General features: G+C 39.3%; 1 protein-coding gene across 1 annotated transcript; it reads right to left on the reverse strand.

The window, feature by feature from the left end:
• Positions 1 to 14: 14 nt before the first annotated feature.
• Positions 15 to 22,041, reverse strand: LOC108674191 (kelch-like protein 17). Its single transcript, XM_018162106.2, has 14 exons — positions 20,304 to 22,041; positions 12,763 to 12,859; positions 12,005 to 12,126; positions 11,440 to 11,554; positions 10,670 to 10,776; positions 9,789 to 9,905; positions 8,158 to 8,371; positions 7,043 to 7,136; positions 6,275 to 6,465; positions 5,641 to 5,757; positions 4,799 to 4,913; positions 4,060 to 4,203; positions 3,188 to 3,328; positions 15 to 2,445 (listed from the first exon to the last, which is right to left on the reverse strand). The coding sequence occupies exons 1-14, from the start codon at positions 21,807 to 21,809 to the stop codon at positions 2,373 to 2,375; spliced, it is 3,153 nt and encodes a 1,050-aa protein (XP_018017595.1). The 5' UTR covers positions 21,810 to 22,041; the 3' UTR covers positions 15 to 2,372.

Below are 22,041 nucleotides of genomic sequence, written 5' to 3' on the forward strand. Positions count from 1 at the left end.
AATAATGGTGGACGACAGATTTACGAAAGTGTGTAATAGGTTCAGTCTTACAAGTTTCTGATCGACTGGTTCGATATATCCAACGGTTTATGATGTCATACCCAGAAGGTGAAACTGGAAGGAATGTTCGTGTAACCTTCCAAAGTTTGTTTATTAATGTGCAAGTAGAAGCTCCCAAAAAAGAAATTAGGGATTTCTTATTCGTTTGCGAGGAATAGCGTGATAATTGGCAGTGCAGTTGCGACTTCGGGCTGTCGACGGCAGTGTTAGAAGTGGAAAAGTAGTTAAATTTTTATACTAAACGCATAGTACTGGCAGCGTAAATTATTCACTCGTTGCAATTCCAACAAGTTGCTCGCGTAACAGCGCTTCATAAATATTCGTGAATGTAATTAGCTAGGTTTCCTCATTTTCAAGCAAAGTAAGCAATTTGATTACGTTGTCACGAATTCATGTAATGCCTTTTCGTTACGTTCGAAGATGGATTATCTTCGCTTGTTTGCATTCATAATTGATCATGAGTTATCGAACAAGCATAATCCTTGTAGTAGAAAGACGGGAGGAATGGAATGCAATGGAAAATTCTCCGCTGCGTAACAATTGACTTGAACAATTTGATTAGGTTTAGTTAGAAGCTGAATATGTATCAATTGCAATGAGTAATATTACAAATGCCGCCTACAAGTCGAACTATCACGGGAATGGGAGAAAAGTTATATTAAAATCTTGAGAGGGAAGCAAATGCAAGCTTTAATAATAACGAGGGCGAAAGACAAAAGTAATCAACTATGGTAAAGTTTATGCAGATCAAGTCAAGTCTTTACAGATGGCAGTGTTTTTAGCGATCTTGAAAATGAGTGGAGTTAAAAAGAAATTCTTGTGCTGTCCGACCGTGTGCACGAATTACTCGCTTCGGTACACGATACATGAAGCAATTGTTAAACGTTGCTGCGCGTAAGAATAGTCGTTGAAAGGAGGGCAGAAAGCTGGTCTAATCATATGATCAATATAACACTTTCTCACTTTCCCTGCTCACTCGCTTAATGGTGGCAACGGCAACTGCTACAAAGTCCGATTTTAGAAGTGAATAAGCTAGATTTTAGCATGGATAACCTAATAAAGAAGTCAGACATCTCATGAAATGTTACAATTGCACATCCATAGTTGAAAATTTGTTCAAAAATGCCCCATTTCCTCGCAAAAGGAAAAATCAGCAGATTCAGATCCCAAGCTCAGCGAAACGAGTCACAATAAACTTTGAAATTATTTTGCTTGCGGGAGGTTTCCTTTTTTGTGAAAAGTACTCTAAATTCTGAAATTCGGACATCAAACAAAATCTTGCCTATCCGACATTAGACGTCGCTTCTCTTGACGGCAATAAACAATTTTTCTTCCTTTACTCTTACGCATGTAACAAATATTGCCCTTACTCTATCACATTCATTGACCGATTACTTAGATTACCGCTGAATAGAATGTACTCGTCTTTTGAGTCTACATCACGTCAGCATTTCTCATGACTAGAATTGATCGTTAACTTTTATGAAAAAAAAAATATTGGCCTCAAACATTAAAATTTAAACATAACTTCAATAATCGAGAAAAACACTGATTTTACCTACACACTAGAACCTGCACCGAAATGAGATCAAAGTTTCAACTTAAAACTGTCCCACAGCTGGCAGTCAACACGGGTAATTTGAATAATTTTATACTTCTTAATTGTAGTTTCTATTTAACCAAATCTTCGTTACAAGTTGAAATTCTGTCGGAATATAGTGAGTTTAAATAATTATGCTTATTTATATCCGCTCGATGACTAAACTACCATCAAAATTTACAGCTACCTCATCCATCACTGTAAATACTTTCATACTCTGCATTAGGAAAACGTTAAATTCATAATTTTTTCTACAAGTCCTGAATTTTTAATAATTCAACTTTCTCACAATTTGGATGCGATAAAGAGGACCTTCCATCAAGCGTAGAAGATAACCTTAGTTTTCTGGTCCCGGTGATCCTGTCAGGAAATTATGCGTCACTAGTGCCGGGTCCTAGTCTGCTGTATTACGCCATTAGTGCCGGGTCAATGTCTGCTGTATAACGTCACTAGTGACGGGTATCTGTCTGCTGTATTACGTCACTAGTGACGGGTATCTCTCTGCTGTATTATGTCACTAGTGACGGGTCTCTGTCTGCTGTATTACGTCACTGGTGACAGGTCCCTGTCTGCTGTATTACGTCACTAGTGACGGGTCACTGTCTGCTGTACTACGTAACTTGTGACGGGTCCCTGTCTGCTGTTTCACGTCACTAGTGACTGGTTCCTGTCTGCTGTATTACGTCACTAGTGACGGGTATCTGTCTGCCTGTCATGTGTGGTTTTTACCCAGCAAGACTTTCTCGAAGCTGTAGCACTCAACAACAGCAACGGCAACCGAGGACCTGAAATCAAAACAAAAAGTTTATTTGGAAAATAATATTTCGTCTCTAACTTTGACGAGTCGACGCAATTTCTATGCTATATATTCGCACATGATTAACTCCTCAGTGCTCCAGAAGTGCTGTTCACTTCTTGAACATACGAGATATATCAATATTACTTTAGTAGTGTTCGCCAGAACGCTATTAATAATTCTTACTAACAGTGCTCGAAAATGCAAATATACTGTTTAATTAACCTTGGTGAGAATCGCTATTATTTGCCATGCAACCAAATTTTAGCTAAAAAACGAGGTAAGCCATGGAATATTTTTTTCAATAAAAATAGTGTTTGGCATAAAACATAGAAAATTCCACAGTTTTTGATATACGCAAGTGTTCATAGTTGAATATTTAATTTAATCAATGTTCACCAAGTGTATAGTGAATCCTGATTCACAGTTTGATCACTTTCACTCTTAGTTCTTTTACACACTGAATAATGAGTAGGTCATTCGGTTAAAATAGTGAAATTTTTTATCCATGGCATAAGCAGAAAGTTGACATATCACTGATAGGCTCTTTTCGACGGGCCAATCTATGTCAGGGTGACCAACACAGGAACAAAGTGTGCATGGTTATTTGTACTAAGTCACGCGAACTTCGCTGGGTGCAGGCTTTTAGAACTTGTAAGAACGATAAACATTTCCGACGACTCGTGTATCCTGTAGGGGTTAAAATATGCCAAGTGGGCACCATGGAGCACCTGCGGGCCAACATGGAGGGCATGATCTGCCAGCGGTTGGTCTTGGGATCGTAGCGCTCCATGGAGTTGAGAGACGCAGAGCCGTCGTTGCCTCCGATGGCGTACACGAAGTTGTCGTGCGTGACCAGTTCGTGCGTTGTCCTGCACGTCACGAATGACATTGCACGGTCACAGCACTAAAATAATGGCATGCAGGCATAAAGTGGCTAAAGTACGGAAATAATGGAGTGCGCTGATATGAAATGGTTGGAACTAACGCCGTGAAATAGTTGATTTAAGAAAACTATGGTATAAGTAATTACGGAATGGTTAATACACGAAAATATATTTTATGCAGTTTTAGAGTGACCAGTGTAACAGTATAAAAAACGCGGGTACGTTCCATTATTGGTGTAATAAAATCTTATAGAACACTTGAATGCCACCAATACCTGGAACAAGTAACCGAAGACCTAATACAGTAAAATCCTAAGGACGTCCATCAATAAATCAGAACAAGACAGAAGAAACGACATCTGGTCAGGTCATCACAAGCAGATAATTTTACCAGACGCGTGCGCACTACACAGAGGAAGTAGAAAACTCGGACACTCTCCATCGGCCATCCTTACAGTCAAAGGACGTTGAAACTACGTTTAACAGCGTTATTTCAACGTCAGATGCTTAGTGGGACTGTTCATTGACTAAGCTGTGCGCACTAGACTGCGATGCTCGTACGCGGATCATGGGCGGCGCACCAGAAGAGGCGATTTAAAGGTGCACCCATTGAGATTTGAAGTTGTGAAGAGGAGGCAATTTGAAGTCGGCGCACCGAAAAAAGTAAGAACCCTGACATTAAATATGATGATTATTCTAATGAATTGGTAACTGGCCTCCTGGAGTGCATGGCAGTGATGGGCTCCCAGGCGTTGCGGCGAGGGTTGAAGCGCTCGACGGACGACAGACTCACGGCGCCGTCGCTGCCGCCAGCGCAGTAAATCCCGAGCCCCGACACCCCGACCGCCCCCAGCGACGATCTGAACGGGCACACTGGGATGTGTAGGGCGGTATATGTGATGTATAGGGCGGTATATGGGATGTGTAGGGCGGTATAGCAAGGACTGGTGGGTTGTAATGTGACAGGCCACAGACAAACGGGTTATTGGGTTATGAGGGTCTTCAACTAACGGGTTAGGTTGTGATTGTTTGAACCAACGGGTTTCTGTAGTGGAGATTTCTGACTAATGGGTTGTGTTGTAAAGGGTTGAACTAACGGGTTCTGTTGTAGCGGGTCATAGACTAACGGGCAGTTGTAAGGATTGTTATCTGTAAATAATATCTTGTATGATGAACACTTTTTCATTTGTAAAATTCACCACAATGGCTGAATTCAAATGGTATCACAGACGAAAACTAGTCATTTGTTGAATTCAAAGTTCATTGGTTATTAAAAATCGAGCGAAGTTCCAATCTCTGATATCACGACTGCCAACCCCATTACGTGACTCCTACGTTTGTTAATTCATAGAAGCTGCGATTACCGCAGCATATTTTTCCACTAGTCTATCTTTGAAGAAAGTTTTATTGATTCATCACCAAATTACGATTCGTTCCATAAGTTTATTACGCGACCTTCTGGTGTTAAGGGCGGGGGCAAAGCACCACTTGCCCTCTCTTGGGTCCATCGTCTCGACGCTGCACTGGTAGTTGCTAGTGTCGAACCCTGCTATGGCGTACAGCCGCTGGTCTGTCAAATAATAAAATATTTGCATAAAATATTTTATAAATTATGTCTAATTATATGCACGGAAGATAATTCACACTGGGCATCTGAAGTTGTAGCTAAGTTTCGATGGTTGTTTACATATACACCCATATCGAAAATTCTGAGACTGGCGCATTTCGATAAAGATAACGTGGAAAAGTTCAATTGCACTGCCATGCACTCCAGGAGGCGAAGCCAATTTCAGTGTCGCCGACACGTAGACTGCCATTTCACACGGTAGATAAATTACACGTGATGAAGCAACAAACACCACTAAATAGTCAGAAATTAGGATCGTAAAGACCTTAGCATTAACAAATTTTCTCTGAATAGATCTCTTTAATTTTCATACCATAGCTGTAGATTTTAGCATAACAATCCCGAAATTTTATCTACTGATAAACTCGAATAAAAAATGAAATACACTACAATTATTATTCTGGTCCTATATCACGGATAGTGTAAATAATATACATGTAATTAGACGTCTTCGTTGCAGCAAATATGTGTTCAATGATGAACACTCATGCTGGAGAGACATGAACGTGCTGAGCATTAAATTCCACACTCGGTAAATGGATTTAAGAACACTTTAGTCTTAGTTTTAGGGAAACAATTAATTATAACCAACATCTTAACATTTTTATTTTATAGGCATAAATTCGTAGAACGTTTGTCTTAGTTCGTGAAGCACTTTTGCCGCCCTCACCCAACACGGCGACTTTGGTGTGTCTCCTGCGGCAGGCCATGGCGGGGCAGGACGACCAGATACCCGTCAGGGGGTCGAAGCGCTCGACGCTGTTCAGGCACGAGGCGCCATCGTAGCCTGGATACGTAAAGGACGTCAGCCACTCTTGAGGGTTAAAATCGTCTCACGTAAAAATAAATAACATCGTCTCACGTAAAAATATACAAAATCGTCTCACGTAAAAATAAATAACATCGTCTCACGTAAAAATAAATAACATCGGGTAACTTAAAAATAAATAAAATCGTCTCACGTAAAAATAAATAACATCGGGTAACTTAAAAATAAATAAAATCGTCTCACGTAAAAATAAATAAAATCGTCTCACGTAAAAATAAATAGATTCATCTATTAGAAGGTAATGTTGCACCTGACTGTAGATTGCAGGAACGCAATCTTGGTTGGTAATTTGAAATGATAAAAATGAGAAAATTTTACCAGTTTACTTGCGTATATTATCCAAGTAACAGAGTGATGATTCACACTGCCGATAAGATTCAATTTCTAACATTATGATGATCACATTATCTTGATATATATTAAATCATTACCAGTCAGTAGCATTTTTACACACGTAACAAAGAGTTATGATCACCTCCGACACAGTAGATGAGGCCGTTGAGGGTACCAACACCATGACAGGACCGCTTGGTGCCCATGGAGGTGGTGGTGGTCCAGGTGTTGGTAGAGGGCTGGTACACCTCGCAGTGGCTGATGTCGCTCACTCCGTCGTATCCTCCCATCACGTACAGGTGGCGACCTAGCGAGGCGGCTGCTGTGCGGGACCTGGTCCGGGGTTAGAAAGCATTTTAAGAACTGAACAATCATTTTTCAAGGGTCAATACGTATACGCGGAACCCATTTTTTAATCTTCCAGGAGATTGGAAACAAACTTTGTGTTAAAGTCATTTTGCGACTTTACAAAGAACTTAACAATCATTTACGGAACTGAACAATCATTTTTGGAGGACAAAACGCATACACGGGACCCATTTTTTAAATTGTCCAAGAGAATAAGGCCTCATTTCATATTCCAACGTCTTTTGCAACTCTACAAGCCTAGAATATAATAATTCTTCTGAGCAAACACACACTAAGTGCATAGATCAAGTTTATTGCCAATGTGAAGCATCTAAGAACGTAACACATAATCTTTAAAAATAAAAAGGAACTTTCAACAAAAAAAGTTGTAGAAGTATATAAAGTTACACTCAAACATTCTCCAATCTTGCAGAGCGGTTTTATGATTTTATTGCGGTATCTAAGTTTTTTACTGCCCAGGAGATATTTTGAATGAATTACCTTGACAATTCAAACGTAAACTGTAATCTGTTACAATTTTCTCGCTAATCTAAAGACATACCTGCGGTTCTTCATAGGAGCGACGGGCATCCAGCGGTCAGTGCGCGGGTTGTAGCACTCCACTTCGCTGTGCAGGTTGAATAAACTACCGCCCCCTGACCAAAACACATTCAAATAACAATAATATACCAATACAAGAGATCTTTAGCTAACGAGACCTAGTCCAAAGTTTAGTTTTATTGGAACATTTATATCTTATTGCACCATAATAAAGGTTTTAAATGAAATGAATAAGCAAGGACAAATACAACCCTAAATTTCTTCTTAATTCTCGACATACCCTACATGCATAAAACGTAGATATTATATGAGATTTGATATCCGCGAAATGAACATAACTCTGTGAGAACTAAAAAATTGAGAGTGATATCACGATACGGTGAGAAATTACAAGCAGGATTCTGCCTTGAAAAGAAGAATTTTAGTGAAAAAGTGCTGAGGGCACATCCGTTGCGGACATTCTGAGGTAGGAAGTGAATTATGGAATGAGCAATAAAATGCATTGCTGAACAAGATTGATGCCAGGTAAGGGTTGAGAGCAACCCTGATGAGGGACGGGTTATATTATTTATATTATATTAGGATTAAGAGACGGAGAGCTACCTCAGTCTCAGGGACCGCACTCACAGATCAAAGTAATCAGTTGGGGCGATGTTTAATAAATAGATGCTCAATTTGGAATTTATTTTATTTACTTTTTCTCTACTGTTTATTTTGTTCACTTAGGGATTTGCACTTCTTTCCCAATTTTTAATTAAAATGCAAGTTGGATTTCACTGCAACCCTATCTCCGTTTCATTTACAAGTCTCATATGAAAGCCTTTGACGCTAAATATACACAAGCAGATGCATCTACTTTTTTCATTAGCAATAATATGAAAAAGGGTAGATTTTGTATTCGTACACACTTAATTTCAGCTACAATATGTACTTACAAATTAGCCTAAATAAGACGCCTTTAACCTAGAATTATGAGTTAGTTTTTAAATAATTACGGTACTATTGAAGATTTCTCAGTTGAGTACATGTTTCCTACGCAATTTCCAAGTTATAAATGGCAATAAAAAATTAAAATTCCTAGCAATTTCTAATCACGTGGTTAGCATAAGATCTGACCAACAGCAAAGACGTAAGGCTTGTAGCCGAGAGGTTTTCTCTCGACGGTTCTCTCGGAGGTGAAGGAGTTGCGCTGCTCCGGCAGGAGGTGATACTTGAGCGCCTCCAGCTGTAGGGCCTGACACTCGGGGTGCCCCTGCAGCAGCGGCTCGTTGTCAACCATCGACGTCAGGAAGTCCCGCGACAACAGCGGCAGGCGAACGTGCTTCAGCAGCTGCAGAAAATAAAGAAGTCGTAATTCAGGACATGAAATGGCTAATGAATGATGATGAATGGAAATGATGATGAATGGAAAGGATGATGATGTCATAATTTAGGACATGAAATGGCCAATGAATGATGAATGGAAATGATGATGTCACAATTCAGGACATGAAATGGCCAATGAATCATGATGAATGAAAATAATAACAATGTCATAATTCAGGACATGAAATTACAAACGCATGATGATAAATGAAAGTTATAAAGATGTCCCAATTCAGTGAGTTTTACGCGAGTCACTAATAAATCTTAACAGGAAAAGAATAATAATTTGATTTAGTACGGAATAAATTGAAATTCAAAACACAAATGAAGATGATCTACAATTAAATTTAAAGTTATAGTCCTGCATTTCCTTCAGTAGAGTAGTGATCTGAAATTCGATTTCCCACAAAATAAGTACTTGTGAAAACTACACACTCGTAATCTGATGCGTACACAAAACGATCAAAATGGGTAAAAAGGAGCACGAGCTTAGTTCCATAACATCAAACATTTCTGCAAGCAACATAATGATGAATAAATATGATATACTATCACTGAAGTTCCATAACATTTTTTTGCAAGCCTCCTCCATGCTGTGATATGTAAACCCATGTCAATACATATAGATTAAAGCATAGCTGTCAAAGGCGAGGCTAAAAACTAGCGTAACAAAAATATGCGCAAAAACTGTCGTCTCTAATTTTTGTTCACTTGTTTGTTTGCTTAACATTCTTCATGATCAATGAGAAAATAGTCTAGCATGGCGGGAAAAGTGTATTTTGGCTTGAAAAATTTCTCGTTTGGGTAAAAAGTATCGGATTTGGGCGAAAAAGTTTCGAGTTTTATTGAAAAAAAAAATGTTAAATTCAGTTAAAGAAATGTCAAATTCATTTAAGAAACGTCAAATTCATTTAAAGAAACGTCAAATTCGTTTGAAAAAACGTCAAATTTATTTGAACAAATGGCAAATTATCTTGGAGAAACGTCAAATTCAGTAGAAGAAACGTCGAATTCAGTTGAAGAAACGTCAAATTCAGTTGAAGAAACGTCAAATTCAGTTGAAGAAACGTCAAATTCAGTTGAAGAAACGTCAAATTCAGTTGAAGAAACGTCAAATTCGTTTGAAGAAACGTCATGTTTGGCAGAAGAAAGCGCCTATTTCGGCCTTGAAAAAAGCATCTAATTTAGCCAAAGTAAGCTGTCCGCTTCATCGCAAATAACAACCAGGGCCTATATTTTCCAAAAAAGTTAAGAGATCGTAAGTTCATCAGCCAATCATTGACGGTCTTTCGAGCAAAATCCACCAATCATAGACAAGAAAATGCGTAAGTATTTACGTTCACTTAGCGAGTTTTGAAAGTATGGCCCCTGGGTCTTCTCACCTCGGCGATGTGCTGCTGGCGCGCGACGAGCTCGTGGCGTATCCAGGATACGACGGCCGTGAACACGCGCTCCTCGCTCTCGACGTTCAGTTTAGGGGAGGAAATTAACTCCAGCATCTGGGGGTGCAATGAATATACAAACATATTTTACAAACAGAAGTATTCAAACACCTCATAATTTTGTATATGTTTGGTATACATGTATACATATATGGATATGCATCATTTATTTGGTATAAATCTTTAGTGTATAAAATCATCATCGCATCACATGTGCTATCTTCACAGTTTATCTTCCATATATCGACAATATATAACAGAGGATATTATCTTAGATTAACATTAGCTCTTGCAAGCGCCGACACTGGACAAAATAGTGGAAGCAAATTACAAGAATGCATTAATAAGCATTCACGTGACGAAACATTCTACGAGAGACGCAAGCTTGTATGGCTTCCAGCGCATCTCAAGTCGCACTCGAAATAGACATTTAGTGTAACAGCTCGTGCTGACAAAACTACAACGCAGCTTAGCGAATTGAATGTCTAGTCAAAACGTTACTTAGCGAACGGAATGTCTTATTAAATCGTTTTTTTTGTTGGAATACATTATAGTATTCTTTTCTATCAGTTATTAGTTGGACATATTATGCATGGCTCGATATTGCAGCAATTGGCGTAAAAATTCATTTTGCTGTCAAAATATAATAGGGGAACATGTAAACTCTCACTGCCAGGTTATGTTAGAAGAATGAATAATTAAAAGCCATCTAATTCGCTGGTAAATATTTGCTCCTCGAGATGCTGTAATTACGGAGGCCGTAATTAATATAATAATAATAAATCAATACAAAAGATCTTTAGCTAATATACCTAACATACCTTGTCCAAAGGAAGTGCCAGGAATTCTTCAGTGCAGGAGACCTCAGGGAAGTTCTGGAGCGCGTACTTGTGGGAGCGCGAGTGTAGCTCGTCGCAGCTGTGGGTGTCTGCAAGACATAACACGTGTATAGGAATACAGATGCAATATATGTATAAGAATACAGATGCAATAAATATATATAAGAATACAGTGGAATATACTTAATGATATTGGAAAATGCACCCGAAAATGGGATAGTCCCTGCTTAGCAGCCCTGCGCAGGGAAGCGGGAAAATTTCATTTCAATTTTCTCAGCGTTGCACAGTAGCACAAAAATAACATATATTTGTGCGGGGATGATTTCAGAAATTGCAACAGAAATATAATTTAAGAGTACGACATATTGGATGCTTCATGAATCGCAACTTTGTTCCCTGAATATAGAAACCACAATTTTACAGACACAACTTAATTTTTCCTAGATTTTTTTTCTATTGCAAATAAATTAGGGAAATACAATTGGAAATGACGTCGAAATTTTCTCTTCTTTGTACACTAGCACAAAAATAACAGAACTTTATGCGGAGATGATTTCAGACATTGCAACAGAAATGTACTTTAAAGAGTACGACATACTCGTATTGGATGCATTTTAAAGCGCAACCTTCTTCGTTGAGTTTAGAAACCACAATTTTACTGAAAACAGCTTGATATTTTCTATACTTAATTTCCGCGAATTGAGGAAAACTGCGACTCAAGACTTCCAGCATCCGGAGCAAATGGATGTTACCAGCGAAAGCGCGGATACCGAGGCAGTTGGATGGGTGGAGCTGGCGCAGCAGATACTTGCAGCAGGCGTCCCGCACGCTGCACATCTGCAGCAGGTTTGAAGCAGGCAGGAGCACCTGCAATGAAAGAGGACATTCAATGGAAGCATTTTATTCAGTAAACAACACTTCGTGCAAGGATATATCAACTGTCGTCAATGTTATTCGTTCCTAAAAGCCTGCTATCTTAATGTATACTAATTACTCAGAGAAGTAGTTAAATAACATTTGCAAAAATATGACTCAGAAGTTTACGATAATGATATATTTAATGATCCATTCTTAAAAAAATTAAATTTTTGTGTTATGATAAAAATCAAAATAAAATTTAATTTGAAATGGCTTTTTGGATGAAAGTAAATAAAATTCTCGTAGTATATTCCGTAGGCTTTTTATCATTCTAGCCTTACTGATGCATAAAATATTTTCTGCAAGTTTTTTTATATTTCAAACACAAGCATGGGGAATATTTTCCCTATTAACCTGTAACAACCTATGACCCAACAACACATTTCACTCGAGCTTGACCTGCACGTTGTCCTCAGTGATGACGACATCGCCTGAATACGCGTAGTTCACCAGCAGACACAGCGCTGAGGGGTCAACTTCACGCAGCACAACCTGCGCCGCTGTGCGCTCCTTCACGTCGTCTGCCGGACACTTTGTCTCAACACTTTGTCTAAGAATACATATGCCGTTCACAAGGCTATTCATGTCTATAGGCCCGGTAGATAAAATTACCATCAGTAGACAAAAGATTAGTAGACTTTGTCTACGGATACGTAAACCGTTCATGTCTATAGGTCTGGTAGCTAAAATTACCATCAGTAGACAAATGACTAACCTTTTGTCTACGGATACGTGAACCGTCGGCGATGTTTTCGACGAAAACATCACCGGAACTGCGAAAATTTAGAGACGAAAACTTTCCGTATCGTAATGCCTGGTACGTAGAGTTACCGTTAGTAGACATAGGAGGTGAACCTTACGCCTCGGATGATGGTACACGTCGTAGGAATTGTCATGTCCGTTAAAACTTAAAAAAACGTTTTAAATTAACTTAACTTGAACATGATACATATCTCGACGTACATTGCGATCCGAACTCAAAGTTGGATAAGGTCAAACCCTCTTCGTCACTCAAAGCAGATTATTTCTACAGCTTTCACCTTCAGAATTTGAACACAGAGGCAACGAATGATAAAAAATAATTAAAAGCATACTCCACAATAATAGAATTTAATACCAAACAAGAATACCGAAGTGATCGCTAGCGTTCAACTTACTGATGAACATTGCAGTGAAGTATGGAGATGCAGCGGCCAGCACAACCTTGTGCGCGAACACAGACGTGTCACCAGCCACTAGTTCGATGTCGCACAACTGCAACACAAAACACAACTATTGTTCAATGTCGCACAACTGCAACACAAAACACAACTATTGTTCGATGTCGCACAACTGCAACACAAAACACAACTATTGTTCGATGTCGCACAACTGCAACACAAAACACAACTATTGTTCGATGTCGCACAACTGCAACACAAAACACAACTATTGTTCGATGTCGCACAACTGCAACACAAAACACAACTATTGTTCGATGTCGCACAACTGCAACACAAAACACAACTATTGTTCGATGTCGCACAACTGCAACACAAAACACAACTATTGTTCGATGTCGCACAACTGCAACACAAAACACAACTATTGTTCGATGTCGCACAACTGCAACACAAAACACAACTATTGTTCGATGTCGCACAACTGCAACACAAAACACAACTATTGTTCGATGTCGCACAACTGCAACACAAAACACAACTATTGTTCGATGTCGCACAACTNGCCTACTGTTGTGCCACAAGTAAACTGCTGTGTCTAGTTTTACGTGTCCCAGCTGTGTCGACGTTAACCTCAGCAGTGGAAAGCACCTCACGAAAACTACGCTCTTAGAATCAGAGCTTGTTCATTGAAACTTGCAGGATTAAAGGGAGCCGCCACTACGCCAACATCTACGTGAACGCATCGACGACCCAATCAGAAAACATTCCAAATTGTCAGGGTGCGTCATATGTGTGTGCAGTTGCATTTAGTATGGTGTTTTTGTTTACTATTTCCCCATGAAATTAACTTTTAAAGTATTAACTTTTCAAGTTAGATTCTGAAGTATTGAGACTCTAATCATTTATAATCTATATAAGATAATGTTATCCTCTAGCTTGTGTCGTTTTAAAAACCAGGAATTAGCTTGTACGTGTATTTTAAAAATAATGGAGGGGTTATATTATCGTACCTAATCATGTTTTGTTCTTATTTATAGTTGTCGACTGCTTAAACTCCATGTGTAAGGCTTTACGTTTCACCCAAAAAAATGTTATGTAGTTAGAATGTTTATATGCACTTAAGGTTCTAATAAACGGCCCGAACATGTAAATCATTTTATTTCCTGTCAAAATTTGTTATACTTGTTCATAATTACTATCTCAGAATGACTGCATTAAAATTCGCTCTCTAATTTATTCGGTGTACGTTGTTATATAATTCCCCATGCCCTCCACAATTATTATATATAGCTCCACAAAGTAAGGGAGCTATATATATAGTGGAGGGCGTGGGGATTTTTTTTTGGCTCGAAATTCACGTTCGGCCACCTCTGGCCTGCGGGAATTTTGCGCAGCGATCCCGCCAATCGCGGCAACCACCTTCGCGATAGCGCGGAAGCTGGCAGTGCCTGCCGGCCTGGTCGCTCGCGGTAGGACAGACTGACTGCGGCAGCAGGCCCTTTCCAGGCCGAGAAGCGCTGCCACAATATTGCGCTGCTGTGGACATTCCTGCGCTGTTGACCACCCTGGCGTTGCGCTGGGGCGAGCGTTGGCGCAGGGAAGTTCACCCGCGGCTGGCTTCCAGACTGCGTCGATTTCTGACTGGGTACAACTCGACGTATATTAAAAGCATAAAAAATATATAATATAATTTCCTGATTGCCTAGCAGGAGGTGTCACCGGCCATCATATTCGATGTTGTACGACAGAAACACAACACACAATACATTTAAAAGCACAGCTAAATGATCGATATGCTTCCTTGTGAACCTGGTAGCAGGTTTACCGTACTATATATAAATTTATATATATTTGGAGGGCTGTACAAATGAACACATAAAAGACGTAGATAAAATGATACATTAGCTGCAGTGAAGTTTTTATAACTATACCTAACCTATACCTATATATTATATTTTTTATGACTATAACTACATTTTTATAACTATATAACTATTATTTATAATTAACTATGAAGTTTTTATAACGATAACTAATACATGACTCCCATTGAATGATTTTTTCAACAATGACAAGTGATTTTTATAATTGGCTTCCAAGTAAAAACTGCCGTACGAGCAGTTTTCAACCCATCACCTGTTCAACGAGTCTTTTTGTTTAGATTATTTCGGCTCATTTTTTTATGGGCTTGCGAAAAGTAATGCAATCTAGAGGGTAATCCTCTAGAAATGGGGTCAGTAGGAGCCCTCGGCGCTAAGGGGTTTAGAGGGCCTCCACGCAGGTATTTCGGGATTGGGTCACATTCAGGGAAGGTGCCTGAACAAAAAAAGTAAAAAATATAAGAAAAAGGTTGGAAGCAAGAATTGGAAGAAAATGATGAAAGTGTGCATCAGAAAATAAGCTACAATTGAAAAAAACTAGGATCCAACTTAATGAAATAGTACCTACATTGATGATATAAATTAGAAAGAAATAATTAGTATGAACGTAAGCCGATTGAAAAAAAATCAGTGGATTATAAAATAAATCAACAAAAAGTATCGTTAATTGAATTTTGACAAACAATGCAATTGGTAAAAAAAGAAATATGAAGGATAGAAAATTTTACAGAGGGCTAATTATAAAAACAAATAATTTTAAATTAGTCGTTAGTAAATATTTTTTCCGAAAAAAACTTCACTACGAAAAGAATTACTAAATTCATCCATGTAGTTGGTAAAATTCAGTAATGGCATTGACGGTGTAATTTTCAAGCGAGCCGATTCATAAAATCACAATATAGCATTTTATTCAGAACATCCGTCATATAAATGTGCAGCAAGAACGAGTTAATATTGTTTCGCGTAGCTCTGAAGCTCCATATCTCGCACACAGTACCTTGCTACCAACAATCGGCTTATCTTGGCCGGCCACACATCAACGGTGGAGAGGCCGTCGATAGTTTAAAAAATGGTTTCAAATGGTTTTAAAGACCCGCAACAGCGAAAAGCGTGCGTCGATTGGCGCTCGGTGTGACCCAGTTTGAAGGTGTGTCCACCAATGAGGAGAAAGGACGGAGCGGGGAGAAAATTCATCGCAGTCAGTACTCGTAAAGATCTCCAGAGTTGCAAGTTGATGCATGACAATTTGTACCTACCCAAATATTACCAAAATAAGAAAGTTCTTAAAAACTTGTATTGGCATTATTCTTACGTTTGTTGAAATATAAATCAATATGAAGTACATTATTCGGACGGGTATGTTGATAAATTATAAATCAATATGAAGTAGTGCGCGGTGGCACCGATATGTCAACACAAGAAACGAGGTCGAGCAAATTTGTCCCACATTTTAGCCCTGGCGGGCGGCAGGCAAAAGCGAAAGTTTTGACCGTCACGGCGGCGCAGGCGCGCGTTTCTGGAGAAAATTTCTGACGAACATTTCTTCTGAGGAAAACACCTGACGAACATTTCATTTGAAAGTATAAGCCCGGGGCTTTTGTTTTCCAAGATTACATACTCTGATGAATCAATTTTTCGTATTTCAGAGAAAGAAAAGTACGTAGCGGCTCGGATAATTGTTCGTAGAATTGAAAAAAATTAACAATTATTTCGAGATTACGCTAGACGTATTACGGATACATTCTATACGTTTTGCATATGAAGGACATCTACTGCAACATTTGCCATTATTTCATGAATAATTACATTTCCTGTGCAGGCCAAATTGGTAAACTTAGAAATCAATTATCTGATTTTTTATACACATTTAGATAGATCCAGTAGAATTCTTTCATGCCATAGAGTTACTGTGCATCGTATAAAGATTATTATTACTCGCAAATGGTTCATGATTCGTGAAAACTAATCCAAAGCAGACGCACAAATCAATATATTCACAAGGAAAACAATTGTGTGGAGGTATGGATTAATTTACTAAATTGAAAGAACGTACTTTTTCGACGTGCCTACGCGATTCCGAGTTTCAGCTACTATGACGTCACGCACGCTGTCTGCCATTCACGTGGTCGGTGTCGTCATTGGAGTCCGCGTACGATTGCTCTCTTTTTAATGACGTCACTGATTCTCGTATCATAACAACTATAGATAGTTTAAACTTCAACAACATAAATTATGAAAGCAATGCCATCAATTTATTCAATATGTTTTAGCCAGACATGAACTGAGAGTACACATAAATTGTAGAGAGGAAGAGCATGGGTAGCGGACGATCAATAGGAGACGTCTGAGGGCTGAGCGTGTCAGAGGTCACTGGCCTGCGCTGCTGCTCTGCAAGGTCGTCGCAGGAGAGCCGTACGGTGAAAATTTCAAGTCATGCTCGGATTTGAACATTTTGGTGAGATCCATGTGTGCATAGGCAGCCAGAATGTAGAAATCGTGTATAATAACGAGTCCACATTTCATATATTACAGAAATTTGATTTTTCAACCGCTCCTATGATTTATCATATATAATAATAGGAAACTCGAGTACTTATAGCAGCACGCGAGTGTTTGAAGAGACATTATTTGACGATTTCTAGGCCTTCTGTATGTCAGGGTTTAACCAGAACTTTTAATTTTGGCATCCTGTTTTAAGAGAAATATTTACATGGTATTGTCATTTTCTACAAACCCATAACTGTCTTTAACGCCACGGGCATACGATAACTAAATATACATTACATTTTTAAATGTCATGAAATTTCAACAACTTTCAAGCAAACAGTTAATTTCAACAAACACTTCACTGAAAAATGTCACGGCTATCGGAAAAAGTATCAAATCTTTTTCACAGATAGCCAATTGATAATTTTCGTCTATATGGGGATGAAGGTTTTCAAATGAATTTATTCAAAACGTACAATAGAAAAATGATAAAAACCAAGAATTAACATCGTAGAAGTCACATCAATTGGACCCTCATTTCGAACCCTCTTCCCGAACACCCGTTACGAGCCTACAAATATTCCAGCGTCAACTAAAGCGCCGAAAAAATAGGCCCATAGCGACGCTTTCCTTTCGCTTGGGATTAAATAGGAGTTACGACTTTAGTTCAGTGGAGAGAAACTTGAGGAGGGAGTGTTAGTGAAGGAAGGTCTCGTGAAGGAAGATCTCGTGAAGGAAGATCTCGTGAAGGAAGATCTCGAGAAGGAAGATCTCGTGAAGGAAGATCTCGTGAAGGAAGATCTTGAGAAGGAAGATCTTGTGAAGGAAGATCTCGTGAAGGAAGATCTCGTGAAGGAAGATCTCGTGAAGGAAGATCTCGTGAATGAAGATCTCGTGATCTCGTGAAGAAATTTCTCGTGAAGGAAAATCTAGTGGAAGAGAAACTCCAGGCACAAGAGGAAGGCGAGTTTTACGATGGGTAATTTGGGGAAGGATTGTCAGTGGGATTGACTTCGGTGGGCATAAGATGGATCCGGAATTAGCATTTTGCATCGCCAAGGGCTTTGCTACAGATTCAGAGCATCGCAAGGCAAGGGCGCTTGCGCAGGCTGAACTACAATAAAAATCACGTCTACAAATGTAATGTGATGCTAGTAGGATACAGACATAGTTTCAACTCATTTGAAGATAAATTTATCGTGTTTAAGGACCAAAGATCCAAAAATCATTTTAGAGTATTAAACATACAATCACAAAAATAACAGCACCGATAAATAACAAGATAAAGATTACTTAGAAATAAAATAACCCAAAGCTGGTCAGTTTTGCAAGCTAAAACTCTTCATCAAAGTCTTGAAACGAATCACAAACGCAAACAAAAATTATATCCAGTCCATAAATGAACTGATCACATTTACTACGCTTCTTGCAATAACCTGGTAACCTGCTGTTTACCAGCGCCAGTCAAACTCAAACCAAACATTATGTCCAGTCAATAAATGAACTAATCACATCTACCCAGCTGCTAGCAATAACCTAACTGTTAGGTTATTGCGTGGTTATCAGTAATGAGTAAGGTCCTAATTCATTACTGATAGTTTCCAATCCATGTCACAGCAGGTCCCACACAGGCTTTGGTGTTGTCATTATTCACGAGCAAAAAGGCTACTTTGTCAGGTCCGCGTATTGATGTCCTCTAGGCTATTCACAGGAGGTCCAATCTACCAGAAGTTTGGTGTAACGCTCCGCCATCCAACCAACAGAGCAATAAATCGATCATTGGAACAATGGCCCAAAGGAGGGTTGACAACCACGAAGACAATATTGATCAGACTTATATTATAATTTTATTCGTACTTGGTATAAAAATTCCGATCAGAGAGAAGTAAATCATTCCAAATGCAAAATTTTATCACACACATAAGCATACAAAACAAAGAAACTCCGACCTGAGATAAGTACACTTGTTGCAGTGGCTCCAATAAAACACGTACCTATGTACATTTATTATAATAATCGTGACTAGAAAAAAAAAACAAAATAGCATTCAGATCTAAACATTTGCCAACTAAATTCTACTAAAATATAACTCCAAGACCAGAGATATATTGAATTTTAAAGGCACTCGGAGTTAAGTCAGGTTGCTTTTACAGGCTGGTTTTATTTTACATAGAAAGTCAAGCATCATTCAATCGATTCGGAGTTTCCACGGTATAGTTATATAAAAAATCTCGTCGTTCCTCGCCAAAATATGGGCCAATATTTTGTAGCAGAAAGATGATGGTCGATGCAACAGGATCGCCTGCTCATCACATTATCTGGGTGTGAGGTGATGCCTCTATGACGTGTCTTGTGTTAGTATAATACATAATATGAGAAATTACTCAGTAGCGCCATGCCACGATGTCCTGCCAGGACATTATTCGGGCGTTAAAGAAAAATACGAGTAAATCCATCAATCTATCAGTAGTCTATCATAATAATGCGATATATTTATCGCTATTTATAACAGAAAATATTTGTCTTCAATATATTAAAATATCAATTAATCTCTCATTTAACCAACCCGGTAAGCACTTGTCCAACTATTTATCTTTAAAATTCCTGACAACTGCACGCCCCGGTATAAAAATGGCACGACACTATATAATCCTTCATTCATCCACGGCCTATATTGCTACGTCTCCAGTGTCGTATCTTGTACATAATTCAAAAGCTAGCCCTCAGCCTCTCGCCCCTTCTGTATGCACTCTCTCTCCCCCAGCGGCCTAGATTCGTCCGACAAGACCTTTGAACCAACCTTACTATTGCAGCCAGGTGCGGCCCCGCCACTTCTAAAGATGATAAGCCCAGGGTGATACCGTTGCCGTGTGCAGATGCAGTTTTATGTAGTTCACACGAGGAAGATGAGCTACTTCCTTTGGTTTTTGGTACTCTACAAGTTTGTCTAGCCAGGTTTTGTTCATGAGTTAACCCTTATAGACAAGACATATCATACTGACTAAAAAATATATTGCTAAAACTCTTTAAAGAGTAGTTTTCAATATGAAAAGCTCAAAATATTTGACACATTCATAAAAACATTCATGTTGATACTTAATGCATCATATACGTACTTATCATACTTGGAATAATTTCTCTAATATAAATTACTTTAGTACCACTTACCTGACGATTGCTGCGAAGCGAGTTCATAGTCTTCATGGCAGATGTGGCATGGTCAGACGTCAAGTGTACCATGTCTCCTATTGGCTGACCACCACATGGACTGCTCGCTCCAGAAGAACTGGCTGATTCGCCGGACTTTTCCGTCCAAACTCCTTCAGAACTTTCAGTCATAGCCCTGGTACCGTTGCAACATGCATAGCTTTTGCGGTTTTCGTTTTTCAAAAGACTTTGTGTTCTTGCCTGATTGAGGCTGGAGATGCCAAGTGATGAAGGCAACGAAGCAGCGCTACCAGAGCTGCTGAACAACGTTGAGCTACTTCTCTGGCTAGAGTAAGATCCAGACCCTGCCATTATGCTGCTGGCGTGTGCCACATTGTTGATACAGGCATCTATGCTGTTGCTGATGGAGTGAGCGTTGTTCAGCAACGGACGGCTGTTAGTAGTGTTAGCAGTAGAATAATTACGCTTCAAGGTGTTCAACCCTGAAGAATTCATTGATGCGGACGTAGGGTTTTCACTAATGGATGATCGGTAATTTGCGGTAGGAAAACTGCTGGTAGTCGAATTTGTGGTCTCCATAGTCTCCAAGTTCTCTAATTTAGCTGCTCCATTTTCGACATCGTTTTTGTAAGGCTTATTTGTAGAATTTATGGTGAACTGTGTAGTAGTGTTTCCGTCTTTGGTTTCAGCTGTGTGTTCATTAGAATTTGCCGAGCAAGAAGAGGCACTAGCTGACATTGAGTCACGAATGCCTGCAAATACTCCTCCCAAAACACCTCCAGTAGTGCAGTTTTCAGTTACCAAGTGACGAATTTCTTTTCTGTTGGAGTCTGCTTCGTCCGGACTAAAATTCTTCGTGGTTCTCACGGCGCCCAACGAGCTCGTGTCGTCTGATCGGGTACGGCTGCTCGATGGTCTCGGGTAGCAGTCAACAGATTTAGTGGGAGAAAGTGGACTTGTACAAGATTTGCTTTGGTCTACTTTTTGAGTGGTTGTCGACTTAAGGCTGGAGAAGCATGCACTACTCCAACTGCCAGTTCCCTCCTTCTGAGATTGTACCTTGTTGCCAGCAGGGGATCGATTAAAGGGACGTCTTAGGCTGAAATAGCCAGACGGTATCTCAGAAAAAAAGAAACTTCTTGAAGAAGACGATGAATCTGGGCTCTTGGTGCTTTTGGCTGCAGTATTTGAAGACTTCGAGACTCGGGAGGAGCCCGAAGTTTCAGGCGCTGGCACTGAAGCACTTCGGGAAGAGGAACTCCTCAAGTTGGCGTCTCTTAACAACGAGAAATTATCGGGTTTTGTTGATGTTGAAGACACTGGTGAATTTACCGAGTTATAATCTCTAAGCATATTGGGCCTGAGTGTAAAGGAACTCCCAATTGGATGCTTCAGGCGACGCCGAACTTCGCTGCAATTGTCACGAGCAGATTTTTCGGTAGATTTGTCATCTCTGGGGCAGGATTTTGTGCCGGGTATGGAAGATTGCGGTCCCTCTCCAGTCATCTTTCCGTGAACGAACCAAAGATCCCTATCATCAAAATGCCAACCTAAATTGTAAATTCTTTTTATGACAGCATCAATTTTTTTCTTGGAAATTTACTTAAATTAGTTAATTTACGACATAAAACACTTAAACATCTCTTTTGGGTTCATTCAGAACAAAATTTCCTTCGCTACGCACTACATTGTTCAATGTGATTTTTTTCTCACATGTTTCAGGTTTAAACTTGAATCT

The sequence above is a fragment of the Hyalella azteca genome, unplaced genomic scaffold (assembly GCF_000764305.2).
Source record: "Hyalella azteca isolate HAZT.00-mixed unplaced genomic scaffold, Hazt_2.0.2 contig17794, whole genome shotgun sequence".
Lineage (NCBI taxonomy): Eukaryota > Metazoa > Arthropoda > Malacostraca > Amphipoda > Hyalellidae > Hyalella > Hyalella azteca.